The following is a 27,768-nucleotide window of genomic DNA, read 5'->3' as shown; positions in this document are numbered from 1 at the left end:
TAGGTTCAGATTGGGCGTTTTTCCAACCCGCATATACAGTTTAATAAACACCCTTGAACTGTGATTACTTGTGTCTGACTTTACTGTTGCCACCATGAGTTCCTTACAGATATATTCTGGTACACACATCATATGGCATGTACTGCTACCATATTCCAGTTATTGATATTAAATGTCTCAGTCGTCACACGCCATCAGCGGGTACTGCTACAATATTTCAGGTATTGCAATCAAATGTCTAAGTAGTCACACACCATGTGGCGGGTTCTGCTACAATATTCAAGGTGTTGCTATCAAATGTCAAAGTAGTCACACATCAAATGGCGAGTTCTGCTACAATATTCCAGGTATTGCAATCACATGTCTAAATAGTGTAAGGGTGCAGAAGTAAGGCTCAGACACAATGGTAGCATATGTTTGGGTATATATTTTTATTACAAGAATACGTCGACAAGCATAACCTCCAGCACTCACAACAGTCAGGTTTTAGATGTGCCCACAGCACCTAATCTGCATTACTAGATCCACAAACTAAAATGCTGGGTATTTTGGACAAAGGAAAAGCAGGTTTGCTAATCCTTTTGGACCTCTCAGCAGCTTTCGATTTGCTAGACCACGGGAAGCTCCAAGAGGCCCTAAACACAGCAGGAAATTGCTCCGAGGAAGCCATTGACTGGGTGGCATCTTTTCTAGAGGATAGAAACTCCAAAGTCACCTGGGGAGGACACTCCACCACTTCCAAACCTGTGGACTGCGGCGTCCCGCAGGAAGCTAGTTTTTCCCCATTGCTCTTTAATCTATACATCTACTGTCTCTGCACCCTTCTCTCACAGCTTGGGATCTACTTTACCAACTTTGCAGATGACACGCAGCTAATACTAGAATTGTGTGGGGACCATAATCTCGACAACAACAGATTATCAGCCATTATAATACTATCGAAAATTGTAGCTCCAAAACCGAGCTTATGACATTTGGCACATCCAAAGTTCTAAAGAATCTAGGCCCAGCCTACTCCTCCTTTCTCATAAAAGACTCCACCATCACAGTATCAGATAAAGTCAAAACACTCAGCATTTACATGCAATCTTCACTAGGAGCTGAGGCGCAAACCTCATACCTAAAACGGAATTGCCAATATTATCGGAGGCTATTATGCCGTATTAGGACTTTCCTAAATACCGAAAACAGCGCCATAATAGCCAGAGCCACCATTCTGTCACGACTGGACTACGGAAATGCTCTATTACTAGGAGCCAGCTGCAACTGCATAAAGCAATGTCAAATAATCCAAAATAACGCTGTCCGATCCATTGCAGGAAAGTCCAAACGCGACCATATAACAAAAGACAGAAATTACCTCTACTGGCTAGCAATAAAGGAGCGTATCATCTTTAAATCCCTGACACTGGTTCACCGCTGCCTAAATGGAGCAGCTCCGGCATATCTGAAGAAGGAATTTAACTGGTACGAGCCAAGCCGAAGTTTAAGATCGGAAAAGCAGGGACTACTTGAGGCCGGCCACGCCAGAATAAAAGCTACATGCCTAGGTAGAGCGTTCCCCACCAAGGCTATCTCCCTTTGGAATGAGTTACCTCTTAAACGTAGGCTTGATAGTAAGAGGCAATCATTCAGAAAGCAGCTGAAAACCACGCTCTTTAAATAATTGACATAATGGCACCTCTGCGCTCGGATTGAGCCCACTTCACTTGTCTACCTGTATTGTCCTGTGATTTCTCAGTCCTTTGTGTCTCTGTGGCGCCCTGATGCTTACGAGCTTTTGGCGCGTTACAAATATATAAATAAAAATAAATAATCAAGAAAAGGTCTCTATCCCTAAAGCTAAGAGGGGTTTCCTACCTCAAAGGAAACGAGTGAAATTGTCAGGAAGTCCGAAACTAAAAAGTCTGTCACTGTCGTGCCTCAAAACCTACCTCTGTCCAAGGATGATCTCTTTTCAAAGTAAAGGTGTTCCTGGTAGCTTCAGTCTCTCTGGTAAAAAGTGATGGAAAATAAACAATGTTCAGAAATATAAGACTCCAATGCTGGGGCTGTGCTCCTCTGCCCTAGATTTCTTCTCATCTTACTTTCAGTCCTTTAGTGCTCCTGAACCCTTTTATCCTCTTAGGTAAACGTCACTGTGTTATTCACAAGTGTATACTTCTTGGGTTCACCGTTCTTTATCCTAGCAACTTGGCACACTCCACTACCAAGCGCAGGAGTCCTTTTATCAGTTCCAGGGCTCTTGGCCCTTGTATTCTCAACCTCTCATGTGGGTGTGGGTCCCAGACTTGCAGTATACCATATGGCTTGGTTCACTCCCCCGCCAAGCAAGTTTCCTGTCATGGACTGTCTCTCTTTCTCTCACAGGGTTCCAGACCCTCTTAATCTTTGTCACTTTAAACTTTGGTTTCTCGAATGGTGCGGGTCCCAGATTTGCAGTGTATCGTAGTGTCTGCTTGGCTTACTTCCCTGCCAAGCATACAACTCTTCCTTATTTGCTTCTTTTATCATCAGGGTCCCAGATGGTCTTATTCTTGACTTCTATTTGGGTGCGGGCCCCAGATTCGCACTATAGCATTGTATCTGCTTGGTTCACTTCCCTGCCAATCATACAACTCTTCCTGGTTTGTCTCTTTCACATTCAGTGCGCCAGACCCTCTCTTTCCAGCTTCTCTGGTCACCCTGTTGCTTCCTTGGACCTCTAGCACCTTTCGGCTAACCGTGTTTGCTTCTTCCTTGCAGGTACTGGCGTTTCTCAGGCAGCTGCGTCCCTTCTCGAGGCTCCGGTAGCGTACGGGCAACCATCACGGACTGCAGCGGCTCTGCAGATGTCTGATTCTTCCCGGCTGCGCATTCTCTCTTACCCACACTTTGGTCATGGTGCACCCAAAGGATTTGCTGGGCAGCAGCCAGAGTAGTCCTTCCACCCTGGACCACATTCGGGTTCACCTCTTCCTCCGGCCGTGGCGTCCCTTGCTGCTCACGTCTACTGCTCCGGTGCACAGCTCCTGCTATTCCTGTTCAGAGGATCACTCTCCTTCCCCAGCGTCCCAGCTGAGCCTCTTTCAAACTCTAGCGTGGGATTGTTGTACTGCTTTTGGCCAATCAGTTGCCTCGAGAAGCTAGAGAAGCTAGACGACCGCACACTCTAGAGTGATCCTTGGACTCCCAGTTATCTTCTTCACAGTACCAATTTCCAAACCATAGGCAGGATACTTTGTACTCTCTGGTCTTTCAATCTTGTCATGTATATTAGGTTGACTGACCTGACAACAAAATACATTGGCTTTATCCAGAGAAGGGGGAAGGATAATTTAGTATTGGGGAAGGGGTTGAGTGTACTGAAGCAGGGTCATACCGCATTCTCTGATAATGGTCATCCCCATCCCATATGGGGATTCCTTCCCCATGTGATCCTCCCCTGGTGCACCACCCCCAGGGGGACTAGTGTACTGTGGACGCACTGCCCCAGCCCCATGGGACAGGACTCCCCCAGGGGAAGAAGGGACGACGTCCTCAGATTTGTCAGAGTAGTTACACATCATATGGCAGGTACTGCTATCATATTCCAGGTATTGCTATGAAATGTCCAAGTAGTCACACACCATGTGACCGATACTACTACAATATTCCAGGCATCGCTATAAAATGTCTAAGTAGTCACACACCATGTGGTGGGTACTGCTACCATATTCCGGGTATTGCAGTCAAATCTCTAAGTAGCTAGACATCATATGGGGGATGGTGCTACCATATTCAAAATATTGCTGTCAAATGTCTATGTAGTCACATCATTATTAGGTATTGACATCAAAAGGTACTCACAGCATTGCCGGAATTGCTGTTAGTCAAAACATCGCCAGTTATTGCTATCAAAGCACCAACTTACACTAATGCCCGATATTGGCAACATATGCCGAGTACTCACACCTTTGCCGGGCATTGCTGTCAAAAGCCCAGTTAGTCAACCATCACCAATTATTACTATCAAAATACCAAGTAGTCACACCATATCCAGCCAATGTCATTAGCTGTGCTGTGCTGAAGTGGAAGCACATCTCTGGGGTAGGCGAGAGCAAGAGAGCACCAATTTCGCATTGTGTCCTCCCATGCTGTGTATTCGGCCTATGCAGGTCTGTCTGCGGTTCCCCAGGGGGCCTTGGTGCCAACGGGCTGGGGGAGAGGCAGAGCACTGCAGCAGTGACTCTGTGGACCGTGGGCAAAGTGGTACATTGGAAGGTAGGGGGATTCGTGGTGGTAATGACTCTGCCAGTAGTGTAATAGATCACACCACGGCCTAGGTTCCTGCTAATTCCGTCACTGACTGTTTCCCTATCTAAGCAATTGGTGCTCTGTGACTTTGGGGCTTTACCCTTTGAGCTGTGCGCTTATTGTGAGAGGATATATACATATGCCCAGGAAATCCAATTAGGGCTCAGAATACTGCCAAGTGCAGTTGCACTTGATTGTGAAGGGAGCCAAGCCTAGTGCTAGTTGCGTTAGGTAGTCTCCCCCACTGCCGTGAAGTGAAGGGTTATTTGTTCCTACAATCCTGTATTTAGTAAGATTGTATATACTGCTGGAAGTGCAGTTTGGCAGTCTGTCACTGTGCTTGGTTTTCTTCAGAGTTTGTGGCTCTATACTTTTGATTCACTACTTTTTCGACCTGTGTGGTGAAAGGGCAACTGAAGGTACTTTGATTATTTTTCTGGCACGTGCCGCGAGAGCTACTCAGGAAGAGGTAGGGGAAATACCATAAAATCTCCTGCAGCGAGCGAAGTGACGAAGTGCAGTTTGGCGGCGTGACAGAAGTTGGACTTTTCATCCTTTTTCTCTTTAAGATGTCTGAAAATCGTAAGCGTTACCAACTTCGCAATGCTTCTCGTCGCTTACTACCGTTGACCTGTGATAAATCAAAAAGAGGTCTAGGTGGAAATCTTAAAACAAAAGGAAATGATGTGGCTCTTAATATAGAGGATAGTGAGCAGGTTAATATTTCTAAGGAGGTTAATGATCACAGTAAAATCATGGCTTTTCTAAAGCCACAATAACTAAGCAACTGAATAGGCAAAGGAGACACTGGGCATCATTACAGGTCTTGCGGTATCCCTGCCGGTGCTACCGTCCGGTTGCCGCCGGACCTGCAATTACTTACTGGCACCTGACCTCCCGGTGTCACCGACTCATTACGAGTCTGGCGGCCGGGAAGTCAGGCGCCGGTATATTTGTAAATCCCAACCCCCATAGAGTCCTATTGGACTCTATGGGAGTGGGGACACAGGAGCACCGGCACTGTTAGCAACGGTGCTACCATGACAAATCTGCCTACCGTGGCCGCGGTACCAGGCAGGGTCAGACCTGTCGGGCACAGCGGTCCTCGCAGGCAGACGTGTACTTTGCCAGTCCTGAAACAAGGGTGCCGTTGAGCTTACCGGCACCCTTGTTTCTGGACTGGCAAACTTGTAATGAAGCCAATGAAGCCCACTGTTACCTCTGGTGAAGGGGAAGACATAACATCAGCCCAAGCGGAATCCCCTTTGCTCCCCCCCATTGACAATAACTCTTTGTTAAATGTGTGCCTTGGGCTGCAAAGAGAATCCATGAGGTCAGCCCTTCAGGATCCTATTAATATTGATCCGTCTGCAAACATCCTTGGTACTGCAATTCCTCTTAACCTCTCTTGTACTCCTGATTTAGAGCAACTGCTGAGAGTGTGTATGTTTCCTCGCATGCTCCTGATACTTCTTTTAGCTCTATATCATCTACCTCTGTGGTGGAAGAGGTTGAGGCCTCGGAGCAATTACTGATTACGAAAGCTCTATTTACACTGTGTAATAATATTTTTAAGGCGCACCATTATATCAATGAGGGCTTGTTAGTATTGGTAGATGCTTTCCTTGCAAACGGATTGGAGCATGTTCCCAATTTTGAAATGAACAATGAAGGTTATAACCTGATAAGTGAAGAGGAATTATCACTGGTCAATGATTCTTGAAACAAGTAGAAACAAAGGACGCAAAGAATGACAAGCTATTCCTTGAGCAGATGTCAGACACACCCATTCTGGTTGGACCACTTGAAGAGATCGATTCCAATAGGAATTATGCAAAGGCAAAACAGCGACCAAGAAGAAAATTAAATAAGAAGAAAGGTAATGGAAATGTGCCTTTGGACGAGGAGGCAATCACTAAAGATCAGATAACCTCCCTAATAACTAATTCTTTCATTGATTTATGTAACATACCTTCTTCAAATCATGTTTTGCCTTTGATGGAAAATTCATCTTTTAAGAACATTGATTGTCCTAGTTCAAAAAGGAAGGCAGGGCCTTTAGACTCTTGGCTAGTTCCACCTGTTTAATCAATAAATGGGTTTACCACTGAGTCGGACGCTGCAGACATTGCTTGGCCAAATGGAAAGAGACGACTCTCAAGATAAAGTGGGTGCTTCAGTGATTTTACTACCTCCATCCTTGGTGGACGATTTAAGCTTGCTAAACATGAATGATACGCGTGTAGCACATCAGCTAATAATTGTATGGGAACTCAAATTAAGATTTTTGCTACATACGAAAGCCAATATTTAAATTGGGAAAAGGACCTACAATTAATTAATTGCTCACCAGAATTGAAATCCATTTCTACAAAAGATCTTGTCCTTGTAGAAATATCTGAATTAAGCTACAAGACTAATTGGTTTCTGATCCATTTTATTTCTCCAATTATTATGGACTTTGGATATCGTTTTGTTTTCATACGACTTTTATGAATGGGCTTTGAACTAGAATCCAGAATAACATTTACGGCAAAACGAGCTATCAAATAATGCTCTTTCTTTAGGTGGGAATCAAGTGCTAAGTAAAAAAGAGGTGGAAATGATTGTTCAGAACGTCATCCCAGCCCTGAATGCTCCCCACAAAGATAAGCAAAATCCAGTTAGGGCGCTTCATTCAGAAGAAGACTTTGATGATGTGGCTTGATCTATAGATGTGTAGTTGGAATACTTATCTCTGATTACATGGAACATTAGAGGATTACATAGTTTCCCCTTGAACCCCCAAGGCCTTACCTTCTTAGAAGACGCCACATTGTTCCTTTTGCAGGAAACCTGGGTTACCCATTCTTACCATCTGGATGGATATAAAATCATCCAAAAACGAGCAAAGAAGGGGTCTACGGGAAGACTGTTTGGGGTTGATGATTGGTCTTAAATGTAACTTGAATTTGACAGAATTCTTTCCTAAAAAGCTAAGTGATTTTGTTTTAGCTGCAATTTTAATGATTCCTTCTGTCTCTCTTCCTTAAAAAATCCTAATTGTTAATGTTTATGATCCTCCGGTGGGGCGTGAAACCACGCATATTTTGAAACATTTGGAAATTATTTAAAATTAATGGTTGTATCTTTATCCTTCAACTCATTACATTCTAGCGGGTGATTTTAACTTTCAGCAGAAATGAGTGGAAAATTATGAGTTCATATCAAATTTGCCCACAATTTTGTATGTAACTTTAAAGGAGTCATAGCCCTTGAGGCAATATCTTTTGGGTTATAGCACAGTCAATCGACTAGAGATTGGTCAGCTTCCTGGAGAGCTTTGGTTTAATTCAATTATACTTGAAAGTAAGTTCAAATGCAAATAATCTCTACATTGACAATTGGATAAACTCATTCATGGATTGATTATGTTTTTATTACACTGTTATTATTTCAGGGAATTCTCGATTTTCGGGTAATACTGAATAATCTAAATGATCACTCAATATTGAAATGAATGTTCTCCTTTTATGTCAAAATGACATTTATATTCTTAAAAGGGACTTAAATCATTAATATGTCAAGCAATAGATTACTTTGGACTGGGAAGAACATTGATCACTTTAACTGTGAAATGGTTTGGAAAATTGTCCATGGAAATATGTCAAATTTTACTGATGAACAGTAGTATTATTGTATGATTGATGGAATACTCGCAAAAGAAGAATGTAACCAGCAAACAAAACTTAGGGCAACTCTATGATGCTTTCATCGATAAGAAAAGAGAGCTAAAAGTGAGTCTGAGGGAGATTAAAAAGCAGATATTAATTAAATCAGATTTAAATATAGAAATAGCTAAAATAAAATCTATGGAAATTGGCTCAGATTGCATAAGAGCTCATTGATCTCGACACAGCGACAAGCCATATTCAGCACCTTACACAAGCAGAATTCATGTCATTTGTAGGCAATATACCATCTACTACTTCCAAAAAAGAAATTAGTCCAACGTCTGAAGAGGCCTGGCTGACTCATGTGTGCGGTTTATTTTTTGGAGATAACGGTTTGACTGTCACGCTCCCGTGATATCTGGGATCTTTTCATAGTAATTGCCTTGCTATTTCAGTGGAGGATATTCTTGTGATTATAAAAAAAAGCTCAAACCATTGCGGTCCCCTAGCCTCAATGGGATCGCTAATGCTTTAATTAAAAAAGCCCTGAGCATTGGGCAAAAATAATCCATTGTCTTTTTTTACAACTACTCAAGAAGGTTTTCTTTCAGTATCCTGGAAGAAAAACATTTTCATTCCAATACATAAAAAAGTTCCTCATGATCTTTGTATGAATTATCGCTTACTGGCAATGGTTGACTCCCTCTTGAAAATGTTCTCATATTTTCTGTTGGATAGGTGAATAAATGGATCATGGAGCAGAATGTAATAAGGAACCAGCAAAGAGGTTACCAAAGGGGAGTCAATACTACAATGAACCTTTGGTGTTTATTCTACTTGATTCAAACCACCTTCAAATCTAAGTGTGGGTCCCTGTACATTTGCTTCGTTGACTATGAGTGGGCATTTGACATGGTCACTTGTGCCAAATTATGAGAAAAGCTTGGAAAATGGGGTTTGAATGAATAAATCTTGCATTTATTTAAAGAGCTATACATGGATGCATCTTCTATCCTTAAATTAAACTCTGGTGTTGTATGACCTCTATGTGTCCGATCTAGATGTTTATCATACAACCATGTCATAATTTTCCTCCCCGCATCAGCCAACAAGTCATCAGTTGGCAATATGACGCGCATGACAACATTACTCTAGACCACACTCCGATCGGTTTACAACGCAGTCCAAATGTCTTGTAACCATTTTCTGTAGATAATAATATGAGAATAAACTTGAGGAAAACTAAAATCATGATTTTTAAACTGGGTAGAAAGAAAATCCCTGATGTGTATGGACAATTGAAGATTCTTCCTAGAAAATTGTAGGAATTGTAAATATTTAGGTGTCCTGAGCTATGCTTTGCTTGATTTGTCACTGATAGTGAATGATATTAGCGCTAAGATACAGAAAACCTTCAGAGCAATTAAGGTTTCTGTGTCCAAGGGTGGTGGATATTCTGCTGAAGGACTTCTAAAAGTCTATAAGGCTAGCATTGTTCCTAGTGCACTTTATGTACTAGAGGATCTCCAGAGCAAGGAAACTCTTTGATTAAAGGTTTTGGAGGGCAAACGATGGCGCTCTGTCTTGGGTCTTTTAAAATATTTCTCCTATTGAAGCGATTTGTAGAGGACCTGGTTTAACCTCCCTATTTGCCAGATAGAACATTTTGTGTAGCGGTTTGTATGTACATGTTTTATCAGAGAACAACCAAGCATCACTTTATGCTAATTTTACAGAATTTGTTAGGATTAATCTAAAGGCAGTGCCCCCCGCAATTGGTTGAGTAATGCTGTGGTATTCCATAAGGAAATTGGATTTAAAGTAAGCTTCCCTATTAATTTAAGCCTGAAAGACATTAAACAGAAGGCCAGAGATTCGGATGGAAGTAATAGTATATCTTACCTTTCTTGTAAATCATCCTACAAGAAATACAAGGTTTCCTTAAGGACCTTCCATGTAACTATATTGCGAATACTACTCAACTCAAACATCAGATGCTTTTTAATGCGGTTACGTTTTAATCAGCTACACATATACTCTTAGGAGGTTGTACTAAAACGCTGTAGAGTTGAAGAATGTGTTGGGTTTGTGATTCTACAGCTGAAACAATACAACATTTATTAAAATCTTGTCCGATACTCATCTCAAAATATGAGAAAGGATATGGGGAGTTTGTGAATAGTTTGTTGGATAAAAAGAGGGATCCATTTTGGGGAGAAACGTCAAACCTTAATGTGCCAGCGTATCATATCTGGCTTAGGTTGGAGAACGAAAATGTATTCAAAATATTAATATGATGAAATTTGGTTTGTTCAATTATTTGTTTTTGTCTGTTATGTTTTATATGTTGTTTATATGCAGTTGTATGAAATGTATGAATGGTAATTTTGTTATGATGTACTTTTAAGTATTAAGGTGAAAATATTTGATAACCAAAACATCTAATAAAAAAAAAATGAAAGCCCAAAATACACACACCATGACCATGTGTTGCCATCAAAACCGATGCACTCACAATATCGCCATACATCACTTTATAACATTATTACCATAATATGCCCAGCTATTGAGATGCCAGGTTTGCCATCAGACACTCAGGGACTCCCAATATGTTCTCGGTTATCCCAATGATTTCCAGATACTCATATAACTATCTACCAGCTGTCACCATCCCTGCCCGGCTGCACACACCACTGCCTGGTATTGTCATCCAAGGTCCAGGTACTCACACCATTTTCAGGTATTGTCAGTGTCCAGGTAAATCGCTCGAACAACAGGTATTTCCTTCAAAAGCCCATGTGCCGCACCAGTGTTGAGTACTCATATGACTGTGGGAGCATGTAGCAGAGAGCAGTGTTTTAAAAGTAAGCCTTTGCACAACCTTGAAGGCAGCATAGACATTGCAATCAACAGTGTGCTGACTGTCCATAACTGCAACTGGCAACATTGGCATACTGCGACATTGTTGACGCTGGCATTGTGTTAGGGGCGGTAGCAATGGGCGCTGAGCAGCGCTTATGAAGACTAGTATTCTGTGATAACTGGGTATTACACACCTGCCAATGTGTTCCTAGGTTTCCATTATGAAACCTGGCAATGTGTGCGCACGCTGGCATTATTGGAAAGTGGCAATGCCCGCTAATTGTGTACTACGGAATGGGGCATTATGAACTGGCGATGGGTGCTGACTAGACCCCCCCCCCTGCCACCTGCCAATGTTCACTAAGAGGACATTATGGAAACCCATTAACGTGTACCAAATGGAGCGGTGGGGCGATGTTCACAGTGGCATTACAGCACCTGGATAATGTGTGCATAACTGGCAGTGCATGTAATCGTATGGTGTTAGCATGTGCTCATTATGTAGGCGTATTATGATTTGGACCTGCGGGTATTAAGTGCTGTAATCCTGGGCTCACTCTGGCTAGTTTGAAGAATATTGAATAATAGGGGTGATTGTTTTATTACTGTTGGTCATCGAGGAGTATCAGAACTAATTTTGGGGGTCACAGAAGGACTGGCGCTGTATGGTGGTCGCTGCAGGTATTAGTACTGAGAAGGAGTCCGCTGTTGTGAGCTGGACTAGTTACAAATATTATTAAGCACAAGCCCAGCTCTGGACTTGACTTTGAATTTAATCAAATTTGTATCAATACTGTGAGCCTCCATTCCTCAAAATGCACCATGTACTACTAATGAATGCAAAATAAAAGTTTCACCAGGCTCAGTACTCATGTGACTGGTTCTTAACATTCCTGTCAATTCACTGTTATTTTCCCCAAATGATTTCAAATCTACCAGGAGGCGATGTGAAGGGACACTTACATTTTAAAATGCTTTGGCCATTGTGACTGCCTTGCTTTGCTTTTAAATATACAGCTTAATGCCACTTTGCCACAACATTGATAGGTGCAGTTCTACATTTTACCTCGTGTGGCCCCTTTTGTGAAACTCAAAAATACAGCCCTCGCCTCCCCGTCATGGAACCGTTTTGAGATGCAGAATGAGAATGTGTGCACACGTGTGTGGGTTGAGTCAGATTGTGGGAATTCACTTGCCTCACTCAGAAAGGTTGGAGTAGGTCACAACTGCAGATCTCACATTGAAACTCTGGTCACAGCCTCTACCACTCTTGTGGGCATTCCACCATGGCAAGGAAGGGGTTCTGTGCCATGATGGTGCAACCTGACCAGGGCCACGGAGAACAGTATGGCAGGCCTGCTCCATGGGAAGGAGTGTGGCTGATTGGCGCCTGGCATCAGATCATCTGGTGTGGAGACCAGCAGAATATTGATGGCCACTGCAAGGCAATACACTGTGATACAGATTTTATCAGAGCATTGGCCCACCCTTGGGATCACCCCATTAATTTTTGTGATGTCCGATATGCAATTTGGCGAGCATCCTAATTGACATCTCATTGTATACGAAGGCAATGAGAATTGACCAGATGGAATGCATGGTGTGTGTGGGGAGCATGGACACAAGCTCAGGATTTCAAGGCACAAGACTCCTACTGCCAGACCAGCCCTCCTTGCTCTGCATGGTCTCTGCATGACTGCCGAATCACTGGGTTCACTCGGACAGCTGGTATCTCCCTACCAAGTGGTGTTTCTGGATATGACTGAATCTAAAGGCCTGGTTTCCCTCTCCTTGCGCTCAGTGGTCTGATTGGCTGTGGTCTTCTTACCTGTTGTGATGTTTTGTCCTGTCGTGATGTTGTTCTAACCATAATGGTGTCCTTTTTGCAGTGCTGGAATGGACAGACATCAAGCATCGCAACTTCTGTGGCACGATCAGCAGCATCCCCTGGACCCTGGGCAACATATCCCTGGCGCTGATGGCGTACCTGATCCGGGACTGGCGTTGGCTCCTCCTGGCAGCTTCGTCTCCCTGCCTCCTGGCCATCGCTCTTTGGTGGTAAGTGTGCGGGCAAGTAACCGGGAGGTTCCACCTGAGGTGGCTTCCGATGGAGCCCCGTAGGATCCAGTCTGCCAGATTCTTCAAGTCGAGGTAGACAGGTGTGGTCCTCATGTACTAGACGGTCTCTTTGGGCATTTGGCCGTGGAGTAATGCACCAGGCAGCCTGGATTCGGTCGTTATTCTTTTGACTTCACACTCCTGTGCCTTCTTTATTGAAAGGGGTTGATGAAGAATTTGCTGTCATCTCTCAGTCCACATTTAGGCTCTGGGACTGCAGGCAACCCAAGTACTGACTTAGGTGAAGTCCAGCATAATCTAGCTTCTACCATATTGTACCCTAAAAACATCTTAATAACTGCAAAGAGAGCCTGGGGTATTATGAGGAACCGCATCTGCTCTGGGCCAGTTACTCATTGTCTTAGTTCATGGTACTGGGTGTCTATGAGTCAACGTTATTTACCACTCCCTCCGTGGTCCATCAAAGGCTTTCTATGGAACATAGGTCATGTTTGGCAGGTTTGCGTGCCTGGAGAAGAAGACCGCCTCGTTCTACTTTGGTGTCTAAAGCTGGGAAGTCCTAAGCATGTTCTTGTGGGTTCTGGGTTTTTGTATTTGAGGTAGCCGGGAAGCAACGGAGCGCTGACCATGTTATTGAGGGTCATATGTGAGGCCAGGAGGGGTTGTCCAAAAATGAGAAGAAATCAAAGAAAAACAAGCTCAGATGTGCTCAAGATCCTTCAGTAATTGCCAGAGAAGCCTGTGTCTCCTTATCGAGTTTGCACAAGTGGTTTGGCAATTATTATCTACAGTTGGAGGGTAACATCTAATCTTTTCTAAGGAATCTTTGCATGATGCTGTATTTTTTTATTTTAACAGTTTTATTTTCTATGCTTTTTGCTTGTTCTCGCTGTGGAATGAATGATAATGTTTTTTGTGAGGTTTGACACGTCACCCACTAGGTCAAACCCCACAAAAAACTCCATTTCCCTCATCACTGAGCCACAGGTGGGGAAGGACGCTGTAGCGTGGGCCCTGTCCAGAACGTTCACCAGACTTTTTTTTTAATCACTGTTAGGGATTACTTTTTTTAACAGTTTTCCCATCTACTTTCTTGCGACCCCCAGCATATCCACAGATACTTGGGTGATCTGGACTGAGGTTTGGGAATTAGGCCGTTTTCAGGCTTTTTTCCTGGATCAACTCAGTGGTTATGGGGCCACTGATCAGTACTGGAGGCTACCACTGCAGGCAGCCTTCTGTTCCCATGTGAAACCCTTCTGAGCAACAGTGCTGGGTAGCTTCCTTATGGAGAATACCACAGGAACCGTTCTCCCTTTCCATGGCAGCCATTTAAAACAGTTAAAAAAAGTAAACAAAGATGATGGCCGCCATGGAACGGGAGAAGGGACTACATGTAGTCCCTTCTCACGTAGTCCCTTCTCCCTTTCCATTGCGGCGTGTTGTAGATCGGGAGCGGACGCGCCAGGGACAGAAGTGTACTTGGCGCATCCGCTCCCGATCAGGACCAAAATGAAGAAGGTAAGTGGGGAGGGAGGGGCAGGGAGAGAAATCTAAGGCAAAGGGGGTTGGGGGTTGGGGGTTGGCAGAGGGAGGGCACTTAACTTGTTCCCTGGTGGGGGAGATGGTGGCCTCCAGCCATGAGGAGGCTCAGAGCGGCGGGGTTACCGCATGGTAATGCCCCCGTTCCAGGCATCTCCATTGGGTCGGAGGACTAGGCCACGTCCCCACCGGGTACTAATTAGGCATTCATCATTTTCCTTGTGTTCTTCTAGACATCCAACTTTCATTTGCCCATTTATCGATCCATTCACCTATACATCCAGTTTCCTTCCTTCCTCTGATACTTTCTCCTATTCATCCAATTTCCTTCCTCCACCCTCGCTCTCCCCTTCCGCCCTTCTTTCCCCTATACATCCAGTTTCTTTCTTTCTTTCCTTCCTTCCTTCCTTCCTTCCTTCCTTCCTTCCTTCCTTCCTTCCTTCCTTCCTTCCTTCCTTCCTTCCTTCCTTCCTTCCTTCCTTCCTTCCTTCCTTCCTTCCTTCCTTCCTCCCTTTCTACCTCTGTTCCTTCCTTCCTTCCCTCCCTCCTCCTTTTCTACCTCTGTTCTTCCCTTCCCCCCTCCCTCCCTATTTACTCCTAGACATTTTTTCTTTGCCCCACCTGCATTTTTCCTTTAGTTTTCTTTATTTTGCTTTCTCCTCTTTCATTTTCTCTTTTACTATTGCCATTCCTCCCTCTTCCTATCTAGCTTTCTCTCTGTCTTTTGCTCCAGGCCCACTGCAGCAGGCCCCTCATTCATGTTAATGTTAAAGGATATTGGTATCGCACACTATCACCACCGGAGTGGTCCCATGGCGCTATGGCGGATCTGAAAAGGAAAAGGGGGCAGGGGGAAGTTAGTGGGAACCAGCGGGATAAGTGCAAGAGAGCAGTGATGTGCTGTTGGCAGCTTTAGTTCGGTTAACATCGTTCGCTGAGTTTGGGGGTGGTTTACCAGTCAGTAACTGTCTTGTGTTGGTATGCGAAGCTATGTGTGGTTTGTTTTGTTGTTGCGGTGTAATGAAGATTGTGCCGTTTGTTGTGCTTTAGGGTTGTGGTTGTGTTTGGTTAGAGTTTAAGGGTTGTATGCAGAGGGGTGAGATTGTTAGTGGGTTGGTTATTGGCCTCGCTATCTAGAAGTGATATGTGCTAAATTCAAACGTTCTTTCTAGGTGTGGCTCGTTAAAATTTCTGCATTTGTATCTCGATCCGCCACTGGCTAATGAAAACCTGTCTATATGCGAATCAAGTTAGCATTCATAATTCTATCTAAATATGGCATTGATAATATTCCCAATGCAGTCTAGATGTGGCAATGGTTAATATTCGCTATTCTATTTAGATGTGGCACCGGCCGACTTTCATAATCCTGTCTAGATGTGACACAGTTCAAAGTTCACAATTCTATCTAAGTGTGATACCTGCTAACTTTCACGATTCCATCCAGGTGTGGCACTTGCTAACCTTCAAAATCCTATCTAGATGCGACGCAGGCTAATTTTCACAATTCTTTCTAAATGTGGTACTTGCTATCTTTCACAATTCTATCTGGGTTAGGCGCAGGGCAACGTTCACAATTCTATCTAAATGCGGCACCCATTAACATTCACAATTCTATCTAAGTATGGCATTTGCTGATATTCATGGAGTGGGTAAGGTTGTTGTATGGTGTTGGGCATACAGGATAATTTCTGTCATCATGGGGTTGTCGCTTGTGTTCTATTCCACATAGCGTTGTCTCTCTTGTTGTTGATTGAGTTTCCGTTAGTCGGTTCTGGGTGTTGTCTGTGCCATCATATATTATGGCAATCTGTTCTTCGTGTTTCCTGTTTGTTTGTTTAGTTGTTTCAATTTGGTTCCGAGCTGTTGAAGAGCCAGGTTTTTAGAAGTTTTCAAAATTTTAGGTGGTCTTTGGTGTTTCTTATTTCTTTCGGGATGCTGTTCCATGTTTTTGCGGCCAGGTGGGAGAAAGAGGAGCCCCCTAGTTTTTTCTTGACGTATGTGGTCAAAAAGCTAATGATACTATGACAGCGCTTCAAAGATTCTTTAAACCTGAGCTGCTAAATTGTCACTCACTCACGCACTTTGAGACCTGGTCATGTGGGGTGGGGCAGAAGTGGGGGGCCCTGAATTTTGCTTATATGTCTATGTCGTTTCCCTCGGTTATGCACAGTGAAACCTCTCAGACCCTTCAGGGCACAGTCTGCAGACCGGTTTGTTTGGAGAGGCCTTGCATTGAATAGAACCTTCCAGCAGATGTACCAAAGGGCTAGGCGGGGGAGTTGTGTGTATCTGAAGAATAATGCTGCCAATCCTGCTCCCTGGCAGGTGGATTCCCGAGTCGGCCAGATGGCTCCTGACACAGCACAGAGCGGTGGAAGCGTACCAATACCTGTCCAAGTGTGCCACTGTGAATGGAAAAAAAGAGTTCCCTTCCAAAACAAGCCCGGAGGTGAGTCAAGTTTAAGAACTTTGTGAGACGCCATACCAGCTCAGAGGTGAGTGAAGTGATAACGCAGTGCCAGATCCTTTGTAGCCCTAGAGGTGACTCAGTGTTAATGCTGTGTCGGACGTCCCAGAACCCCAGAGGTGAGTGAAGTGCTAATAGTGTGCTAGATATCCCACAATCCTAGAGGTGTGTGATGTGTTAATGCAGTGCCAGATCCCTTGTAGACCTAGAGGTAACTCAGTGTTAATGCTGTGCCGGACGTCCAAGAACCCAAGAGGTGACTGATGTGTCAATATTACTTGAGAGCTCTGGTAACCCTAGAGGTGGGTTACTCATTAACACTGTCAGAACCCAATGACCTCAGAGGTGAGTGAAGTGCTAATACTGTGCTAGATATCCCACAATCCCAGTGGTGCGTGATGTGTTAATGCCGTGCCAGATCCCTTGTAGACCTAGAGGTGATTCAGTGTTAATACTGTGCCAGACGTCCAAGAACCCAAGAGGTGACTGATGTGTCAATATTACTTGAGAGCTCTGGTAACCCTAGAGGTGGGTTACTCATTAACACTGTCAGAACCCAATGACCTCAGAGGTGAGTGAAGTGCTAATACTGTGCTAGATATCCCACAATCCCAGTGGTGCGTGATGTGTTAATGCCGTGCCAGATCCCTTGTAGACCTAGAGGTGATTCAGTGTTAATACTGTGCCAGACGTCCAAGAACCCAAGAGGTGACTGATGTGTCAATATTACTTGAGAGCTCTGGTAACCCTAGAGGTGGGTTACTCATTAACACTGTCAGAACCCAATGACCTCAGAGGTGAGTGAAGTGCTAATACTGTGCTAGATATCCCACAATCCTAGAGGTGTGTGATGTGTTAATGCAGTGCCAGATCCCTTGTAGACCTAGAGGTGACTCAGTGTTAATACTGTGCCGTTATTATACACACCCGGTTCCTCCCATTCAGCGTGCTGGCGTCTGCCTGTGGGCACTCAGGTCCACTACTGAATTTGGGATGTCTGTATGTGGCAGTGACCAAATGATGCCATGCCATTCCTCTCTGTCTGGGGCCATTGCTCTGTGGAGGGGTTGTTTGTATATCTATATCTGTTTCTACCCCAACTACCCTAATTGTCACTAGATTTGTCTCCCTCTGTGGAAGTCCTGCATGGAGAGATAATTATCCCGTCTTGGGAAGAGGATGTGGGACGTGAAGATTAAACGCATCAGGGCCTATATCTTGATAGGTCCAGCACTGGATCTGACTGGAGAGCTCTACCGGCCCAAGGAAGCTACAGAGAAGAGGGATCCCTTCAACAGCCTGATTCCCGAACTTAGAATAAAACGGTAATGATGCCGAATGCACGGTTAGTGTGCATTCGGCATAGTAGATTAGATCTTTTGCTCATAATAACAAACAGGGGTTGTGGGGATGTCCCCCGCTTCCCCAGTTCAGGATAATAGGCTGCAGGGGTTTTCCCGCGCATACTTTAAAGACAGTGCAGGGGACAAACAGGCAAGGGGGCTCCGTGATTTTGCAATTCGATCTTTTGGGATACGTTTTTTTAGGTACATCCGAATAAAACACCTACAGGCAAGTCAGAACTCTGCTCTAGAGTCAGATGGGATGCAAGGAAGGCATTAGGAAGCATGAATGATAATCTCAGGGTCTCCACTACAGTACACAGCTGACATGGTGTTCCCACAGACCTTGCTGGTCCGCACTGGTCGCCGGTGAGATTCTGCATCCAGGGTAACCGGACATTTTGAATTTTAAAGCTCTTCATAGATCAGAGCCACTGACATTGGTACTTACCAGTACATGTCCAAAGGTTGTTTGCCAACACATCTTCTGCCCTATACTGGGCCCTTTCACATAATGACTTATCGGTTGAACACGGCCGATCCTACACACGGTTTAAGCCCTCCTCCTCCCAGACTCCGCTGGCCCAGCTCTTTAAGAAGCTCAGCAGCGCCCGCGTATTCCCACTGTTTTATCCCTGGCCCCTTATGTACTGTAATTTCAATTGGCTGTTTTTACAATCTGTAGATCTATAATGCCTCATAGTCAGCTTGGTGTTGTAATCTACCATCAATTAATGAAGAGAAATGCATTCCGTAGAAGAACGTAGTGCCCGATAGAAAACCCACTGTAGATATGGCTGTAGATGGCCAGCTTCTGCGGTCTCCTCATAAGAACCTCAGAAGGGTCTGCAGATCAACACTGAGGAATATTGATCGGGCCGCCTGAGGTCCAGGTGTGGCATATGTCTGCTTTAGGTCAATGCAGAGGTGACTGGATACAGGGTTGCGTATAATCTGTATCCAGGGAATGTCCCAATGCACCATTGTCTACTTGAACACCTTCTTTGCATGAACTTCTAACTCATACCTGATCCTTCTTTGCAGATGCTGCAAAAGATGGTGACTGTCGAGACCAGAAACTACTACTACTGGGACTTGGTGAGAACCATCCGACTGAGAAGAATCACGATATTGGCCAGCATCATGTGGTACGTCATTACATCACTTTGTATCTGGGCGAGCACCCTACGTGTTACAGGCATTCGGACATTCGGGGCAGATTCCAATACTGTTAGAAGCAATACTGTCTGCCACTAATAGTCCTCTCTAAGAGTTGCTCTGGAGCGCTTTCCCTCCCCTGATCCATCAACAAAATCAGCTATGACATTTCTCCAGCAATACTGCACGCAAGAGCTTGAGCTTTGGCCTAATGTAAATCAACATGTTTATTAAAGATTATAAGTGTGCCGGTCTGGAAAGAACAGTGCTGGTAAGCTTACCAGCACCGTTGTTTCCTGACCGGCTCAGTACAACTCTGCCGGGCGGGACGGCACCCGCCCGCAGAGCTTCACTGAAGCACCGGCACCATTATTAATGGTTCCGGTGCTTCCGTGGTCCCCACTCCCATAGAGTCCTATGGTACTTTATGGGAATGGGGAACAACATTTTACCAGCGCCTGACTTCAGAGCCACCAGAGTTATAATCCCCTGGTCTTACCGGGAAGTCAGATGCCAGTAAATATTTACGGGTCTGGCGGCAACCTGCCGGTATCACCGGCACGTTTACCTCCGGACCCTTAATGAGGCCCAATGTAAGATTAGTCATCAATCCGTAGGAAACATATATTATAACTTAATAGAAAACCTACAAAGCTTAGCAAGTAGCTTGCTGTCAGAAGTGAAGGTGCTTCGCGACCTATTCCAGAACCCAGGAAGCATTGGAGAACAAAATTGGATTATGTTCTGTGCTGAACTAAGGAGACGATCACGAGAAGCGCAGAGCTGCCGTGGCTGTGCAAAAGCGCGCACAAACAGCTCTTTCACGACAATTGTGGTGCTACAGGAAACACTGTAGATAAATAAAAAAACCCATGTTGAAATAGAAGCTAGGTTGATGATTTCCAGGTTCTTAAAGATATGATTTACCCATCCTTGGGCGGAATTGCAATGTCCTCCGATGTAGGTTGTGTTGATTTGTAATGTGTACTGAGGTTTCACAGCTCCATGTAATAGAGACACAGAAAAGCTAGGGAGATGGGAAAGAGTGGTGCAGCCGATGCACCCTGTGTATTATTTCATGGAATAATGACATCTACACTTATAAAATGGGCACGCTTCCAGTTCCATTCACATGTGCAAATACAAGGATGATATGCAGCCTGAATTAATTCTTACCCTTTGGAGCCCTCAGAAGGTATGTCCAGCATTCAGATGGGTCCAGGCATATTTAAGATACCACTCCTTCGAGGGAAACCTGGCAGATTATAGACTTTCATATTGGTGAATATTAAATGTATACTGGCCATAGATTAACGGAAGAGCAGAGCATGCTTGGGAATAAATCTTAAGTATTGAAATTGTGGATTGATTAAAGAGGGCCTTAGTAAAGAGAAATGTGGTGTGGAATGGTACAGTGCGGTCTACAATATTTAATGGGAGGGTAACAAGCTAAGCCATCCCCTGGAGCTAACAGTGAAACAAGGATACCATACATGAAAGGGAGAATTGATATCATGCCAACCCTACAGTTTACAAGCAGGTGAAATTGACAGGACAATAGTCATTTCGCATGCTCAGCCCATTGTATAAGCTGCCAAGAAAAACCCTATGCATCATTGCGTAAACAGAGATATGCATCAGCACACGTTACGTTTACAGATCAACCGACCTATTGCATGGCATGTATATCATATGGGCCAACATCTGGTACCATGAAGCATTACCATGTACCTGTGCGTCTAATCAATATTCCCACAGAAGGAGATGTCATAAAGCCAGTCCTACCAAATTAGAATGGAATATTGCATTGTTTTATAATACACCTATTGATTTACGATTAAATATTCATTGTTTTGAGGCTTTACAGGGTTACCCCTGAATAGGACTCATGTGACTGATTGATGAAAGCATATTCCAGACACATCACAACTCCATTGATCTCCTTAAATGAGTCCGGCATCACCCTCCCAAATGCTCCCAGATCACGAATCAAGTGATTTACTTAACCTCAATGTCATGGTAACTCTTGATACCAGCGCGGAGAAGTAGTTTAAGAAGTAGGTGAACCCCCTTTTTCTCTACAGGGGACTCCCAGACATTATAGTGTTTCTAACGAGAGAAGGCTGTCTCTTTTCGGGAGTGCCATACTCTTTTGAAGAGGGATTCCCACTATGGCATGGAAACTAGTAGATCTCGTGGGAGGACACCCATTTACATCACAAATAATCCCTGAGTGGTGCTTTCCTTCGCCTGTATGAACCCTGCCGGAGCACGGCCAGTGAGGGTACTCTTTCACTTAGGAGGGCATCTCTTTGGTGAGCAGTCTTCATCAATGCTATTGCACAGTAACTGTCTTACCTGATCATTCTTTTTTGGGTTGTTGATCATGGAGGAATATGGGCCATTCAGGGTAGCATGGGCAGTGGCTGACCGCCAAAGGTCCTCGAGAACCCACTATCAAAGCTGCCTGGTCTGGTGTGTTACCCAGCTTGAGGGACAAGGCATCCAGCAGTGATTATAAAAATATTCATGATAGGCTAATAATTATAATAATCACGGAAGGATCTACAAGTCCAAACCTCTGGTCCCTTGTTAGTCTGGAGCATCTCCCCAGTAAAGACAGCTTAGTTTTCCTCACTCATGCCTTCACTGTATATTATTAATATCATGGTCGTTATTGAGCGTGGACCTAGCCTCAAGAAGCAACTGAGTGCTTTACAGAAGTATATAACAGTACAGATGCATAACAGAGCGCTTTTCAGAGGTAGCAGAATGGATATACAGTGGGGGTAGGCTGCAGAGGGGCACAGAGGAGGGGTACAGCTGTACTGGGTAGCAGGGAGGAAAGGGCCAGACAGCGTCTGTATAGAGTCTTTGGTTAAATTACGGGCACTGCTTTAAGTGGGATTCACAGCGAGCCACAAAACATTATTGGAGGGTGAACTGGAGAAGTATCTGGCGCAGCCTAAGAACAGTAGGTAAAAAGAGGTGTGGCCTATGGAACTAAAGGAGGGGCTTAACAGACACAGCTGGGTTATCCATCTAGTATAAAATACTTCTAACTAAAGTACACAACCAAGGGTAGCAGTCTTCTTTAGTGCGCCTTATCTTTCTCTATATAAAAACAGGTTTTTGTTGATGTTGATATTTTGTTGTTGCGTAATGTATAAAAGCACAGCTGCACTTGTGACAACGTAAATTTACCGCCTATGCAGGTGTATTGAGAAGTTCATTAAGCAATAAATTCAGGGACCTTGAGTGTGCTGTTTTTATACATGAAATGTGTTATTTAGTTTTGAAAAGTAAGACCATTAAATATGGTGATTAATTGGTATTGATGTTACTGTCATAGTAATTATTACATTTCATTTGATATGGTAGACCCCACCATACTGTTTACCAGACTGGGCACCTCTCTTGGTATCTCAGGCCCGCTCTCAGGCTGCCTCACTTCCTTATTGCCGGTCTACTCTACAAATAGCAGCGTTTCTGGCCTCCCACGTCCTTCAATGTACAGGTATTTCGTGTAGATATTAAACCCCTGGCTGTCTTACTGAACCATTTCTCCTCTACACTTCTTAAGTTGAGTGCGTGATTGGCTTACACTGAACAGCCAATGTCATTATGTTCGGCCTTCCTAGACCAACCGCTCTCCCTTTTTCATGGACCAACACCCTAAGGCATCATCCTGGGCAAGGGCACAACCCGTGCACCATAAATCCTACTTCAAATTGCATCTCCTTCACAAGACCGTGCCCTCCCCCAAGAAGATACATAAGGCTGGGCTGATTACAGACTTAGTCAACTCCAATCTAAGCTGCTCCAACTCTATCTACTTTGTTCTGGAAACATGTCAAACGCACCAACTACGGCAAATTTAGGGTTACGCAGTGAGACAGAGGCTAGGTCTTGGCCGTGGCAGTTATAGTGGACGAGCCCTCGGTGAACTTCAGTGGCTTCCTTTAGAACTCAGCGTTCACTTGAAAGTCCTTTTGCTTACTGAAGCTTAGATAACGAGGGTTCCAGTTACCTCAAAACCCTCCTTTCATCTTACACACCTGCTCGGAACCTGAGCTCCTTCGATAGATGTGAATCTCTTGACGGATCCCAAATTCTAAAAGCAGAGACAACAAGGCAGACTATTCACAGTCCAAGCCCCTCAATTCTGGAACAGTCTATTGAAGTCCCTATGAGGCATGGTCCTCCGAGATGCCTTAATCCACCTTTGAGACACGAAAGCAACAGCTCTCTTTCAGGCTCAGCCCATTTCGACTGGCTGGTTCTCTGTCCTGGCCTTTAGACTTAACATCCCACAGACGACAAACTTAGTAGGGCTTAGTTTTGTGTCCATCGCATGTTGTCGTTTCGAATGCAGTATGTCTTTATTTGAAATTGTTGTTCAGTTTTTACTGCACTGCTCACATTGGAATGTACCATCATACCAGTCTTTGTGTATACTTCCTGATTTTAGCAATGCTGTGCTTTGAAACAATGTATTTTATGAGTTGACACAATATAAAAACTCAACAAAATAAATGTTAAAAAAAAGAACATTCATATATATTGCAGTTATATATCATGTTTGGATGAGCTACGTGGACATAAAATCTAACCAGGTTCAACCTTAGTAAAATTGCGACACGATACGGGGTCAGAGAGACAATAATGAGGATCAATATAGGGAGAGTTCACCCCGATGGCGGGACCTTCAGACCAAGTGGGTCTGTGGAGTGGGTGCAGAATATTTCAATTAGATGCCTGAAGGTGAGCCAATCAGAAGACCACCCTGGACCTTCACTTCCTTTGGTTCTTTGTCCAACAGGTTCGGAGTGCCCTTCACTTACTACGGCATCAGTTTTAGGATCACAGGTTTCAGCTTGAACCCCTACCTGACTCATTTCATCTTCGGCTTGATCGAGATCCCAGCTAAAGTGGGAGTGTACTTGGTAGTGGACCGCATCGGCCGCAGGCACTGTCAGGCCTGGTCGCTCATCGTGGCAGGGTCCATGCTAGCGGTGAACATGATCATACCAACAGGTGCGATTTCTTTCCTTTGATTGTCTTTGAATGCCTTTGATATGTTGTGGTCTAGTGGCTGATTTGCAACCTTGACACCTAAGTTCACATTCCTGCTTTGCTACTTGATCACATAATTGTTTGATTCTAGGCAAATCACCCATGTGCAAATGTGCAAATATGTCTAATCTAAAGTGCCCAAGTACAGTGTGCTGTCTAAAAGCTTTCTGCCAGAACAGCAAGATCCTACCTTTCTGGATAAATTAATACGATCAGCGTGCTGAATACCTAGACTTCGGTCTTCATTGCACTCATTTTGTTTTTTGTCCACCCTCACCACACCTTACAGGTTAATTCACACAATTAACAATGAATGATCATTTTATTTAATGAAGGATCGCAATTGGGACTTACCATCTGTCTTTCTGACCCATTTTTTCTGATTTGATTTCATTGCTGATTTTCATTATGTTTGTAAGACATGTTCCTGTTACTTATCATTTCTGCTGAGGTTCTTGTTTCTTGCCTGATTTGGCATCTATTAATTAGATTGACTTTTGAATTGATAACATTTCTTTGCATCTATAAAAAAGATTGACTTTAATCTGGTTTTTAATGTGCATTATTTGGCTTCTGCTATACTTTTGAGTTTTTTTTAATGTGCTCATTACAACTTTTCAGGTCTGGAAAAAATGGCTGTAAAAATTGCTGGTAATTCCGGCACCAGCATTTGTTCCGGGCTGGCAAAGCACAAGTCTGCTGGTAAGGGTACTGATCTGCCGGCAAGTCAGACCTGCCGGTAGGTCAGGCACCTATTGGCAGACAAATGCCGGAATCATCGCCACCCGTACTACCAGTGCCGGTGATTCCGGCAATCCCATCCCATGGAGTCCTACTGGACTCCATGGGAACAGGAACTTACCATCACTCCGCCACCCGTAGTATCCTGGTAATACCAGGATATCGGGCAGTGGAGACGTAAAGCGGGTTTGCCGGTAACCCATCGGAATTACCGGCGGGATACCAGCACACACACAATGAGGCTGAAATAAGTGCTGGTTGATGGGTGAACCACAAACAAAAGAAACAATGTCTGATTAGGCAAGAGCTGCTCTGACATTTAGTTTCTCCCTTTACGTCACAGGGATCTCCGTTTTTAGTTTTGGCTATTTGGTAGCACTCTATAAGCTTAAGCTAATGACATACAAAGAGATGGCAATATGGGACTGTTACAGTACGCTGCCCCTTTAACTAAAGAAGGGTCCCAGCCAGCAGACCACGTGAGGAGGGACATGTGGGAGGAAAGGGGAGGCGCCATTAGGTGTTGGAGATAGAAAGGAAATGTTGCACACTAAAGGTGCTTGTTGACACCACCAACCTCTGTGGCGTATTTGTGTTTGTTCCGACCCTGGGACCAGGGCATCAACTGGCGACAAGGTCCAGTGAACCCACAGGTGTCCAGCGCTCAGCGATCCCACTGCCAGCACAGTGCCAGCAATCCTGTTGGTTCGTCATCCTCATGGCGATCCCGCCATATCCAACTGTGCTGGTCCCGCCAGAATCGAGTGATCCTGCTAACCACACATTCCATCAAGCGATCCCCCTGCCCTTCTCTGGTGCTGATAGTTTCAGCCTCGCTGGCGTCAGAAGTGCTGACTCAAGTGTGTTCCCGCTGCTGCTCGCACCCCGGGAGTGTGCTGATCCCAGGCAATGGTCCCGCCTGGCATCCACCGCAGCACAGGATCACTGCTGCTCCTTCAGGAGTCCCTCCCATATTGACGGTGAGGCCCGCCGCTCAACCCTTAAGTGTCTGTCCTCTGCCACACACCCATCCCACTGCTTCCTGGTTAATCAACTTCCCCTCCTCCCTCCCACCCCCACACTCTCACTGGACAGCAGGTCCATTCAGATATCCACCATAGGCAGCCCGTGTCATGGCAGCCCCCTTGGCGAAGGACACAGAGGCAAAGGACAGCTTCAGATTGTGTCTGCCGGTGTCAGCCTGAGAAACAAGAAGCCTGCAGCCATCATCCTGCTGCAACCAACCAGCTAGGTGTGGTGCGGACGAGAGGCCAGCAATCGCTGCAACCCACTAAACTGACCCTCCTAAACTGACCACCATAAGTTAATTGTACTGTTTAGCCACCCCTCCTATCTCTCTAGGAAAGTTGCATTTTGCATTTTGCATTGCTGCTGTGTAGTCCATTTTCCCTGTTTTAGGAAAGTCGAATCTGGATGTTTTTGCATTGCCGCTGTGCTTAAAAGTAGTCCTTTTTCAATTTTTTTAGGAAAGTCACATCTGGGTGTTTTTGCATTGCTGCTGTGTTTAAAAGTTGTCCTCTTCCTCTTCAGGGAGGGTTGAATCTGGGCGCTCTCACAGTGCGTTGTCCCCCGCCCCCACTGGTCGTGCATTCCCCTGTGGTGTGTTACCTGCTTGTGCCTCTTGTGCGCCCCCTTCTATGTGAACCCTCCTCTCTGGTGCTTCCTGTGGTGCGTGGGTCTGGGCTGTGCATCTCCTCCCTCACTTTCCCCTCTTGCCTCCTTGCACCCTCTATGGTGCTCTTGATCTCTCCCATCTGCTCAAACTGCTATTCTATCTCCTATTCTATCCCTTTCACTAGGTCTGGAAGAAAAGGTTCAAGAGGGATATAGTGGTCTCCAACCTGCCTTTCTATCGCTGATACCTACATCAGCGCTTCCTCCAGACAGACCTTCACCGACATCCTCTCTGTTGTTCCCTCTCCAGTCCTATAAACCCCCCATTTGGTCTCTGTTCTCTCTCCTTTCTCCTCTTCTCCCATTAATGGTGGCACCCGGTGGGAGGCCCTTTTGGCCTACTTCCAATCCTCTAAAACCATCATCAATGTCTAAATGGTACTGGCATGGTCCAGGACCCTCAGTCCGATCTCCTCCTTCTTGATAGGCGATAGGCGTCTCCTGCGTTTTATCAACCTCCTCCCTTCTCCTGCTACTCCCTCTAACACCCCATTGGCTCTTCTGCTACCTCCACCCTCCTTCTCTGCCTCCGCTCTGGCCCTCCTCTCTCTGGCCCCTATGTCACCTCTATCTACTGCCTCTGCCCACTCTCTCACTCCTGTACCCCATCCTGGAAGGCTTTCAAAAGTGGAAACCTGCTCCACGTCGCTACGCTCAACTCTTGCTCTGCTATCATACACTCCTCTAATATCTGTTGACTCCTCGAAGACCTTGACCTGGATGTCCTTAAACTCACTGAGAGTTGGTTCACTTCCAGCTCTGTCAAGTTTTGATGCTCTCCTCTCTGAGGGCTACAAGATCCTCTCCAAGCCCAGAATCAACAGGCGTGGAGGTGGAGCGGCCCTGATCTTTTCTGAGTGGGTTCCTGCTTTTG

At 44.8% G+C, this 27,768-nt stretch overlaps 1 protein-coding gene across 2 annotated transcripts in view; it reads left to right on the top strand.

The window, feature by feature from the left end:
* The window catches only part of LOC138468352 (solute carrier family 22 member 7-like), a 291,137-nt gene that overhangs the window by 156,692 nt on the left and 106,677 nt on the right, over positions 1–27,768 (top strand). For both annotated transcript variants that reach the window (XM_069608872.1, XM_069608873.1), the window contains exons 4-7: positions 12,680–12,848; positions 16,740–16,863; positions 19,269–19,372; positions 24,205–24,419. In XM_069608872.1, coding sequence (XP_069464973.1) covers positions 12,680–12,848; positions 16,740–16,863; positions 19,269–19,372; positions 24,205–24,419 — 612 coding nt within the window. The remainder of the gene's footprint in view (positions 1–12,679; positions 12,849–16,739; positions 16,864–19,268; positions 19,373–24,204; positions 24,420–27,768) is intronic.

This window comes from Ambystoma mexicanum, chromosome 4q (genome assembly GCF_040938575.1).
Source record: "Ambystoma mexicanum isolate Mex_15411 chromosome 4q, UKY_AmexF1_1, whole genome shotgun sequence".
In the NCBI taxonomy this organism is placed as follows: Eukaryota; Metazoa; Chordata; class Amphibia; order Caudata; family Ambystomatidae; genus Ambystoma; species Ambystoma mexicanum.
This window is presented reverse-complemented; position numbering and strand designations above follow the sequence as displayed.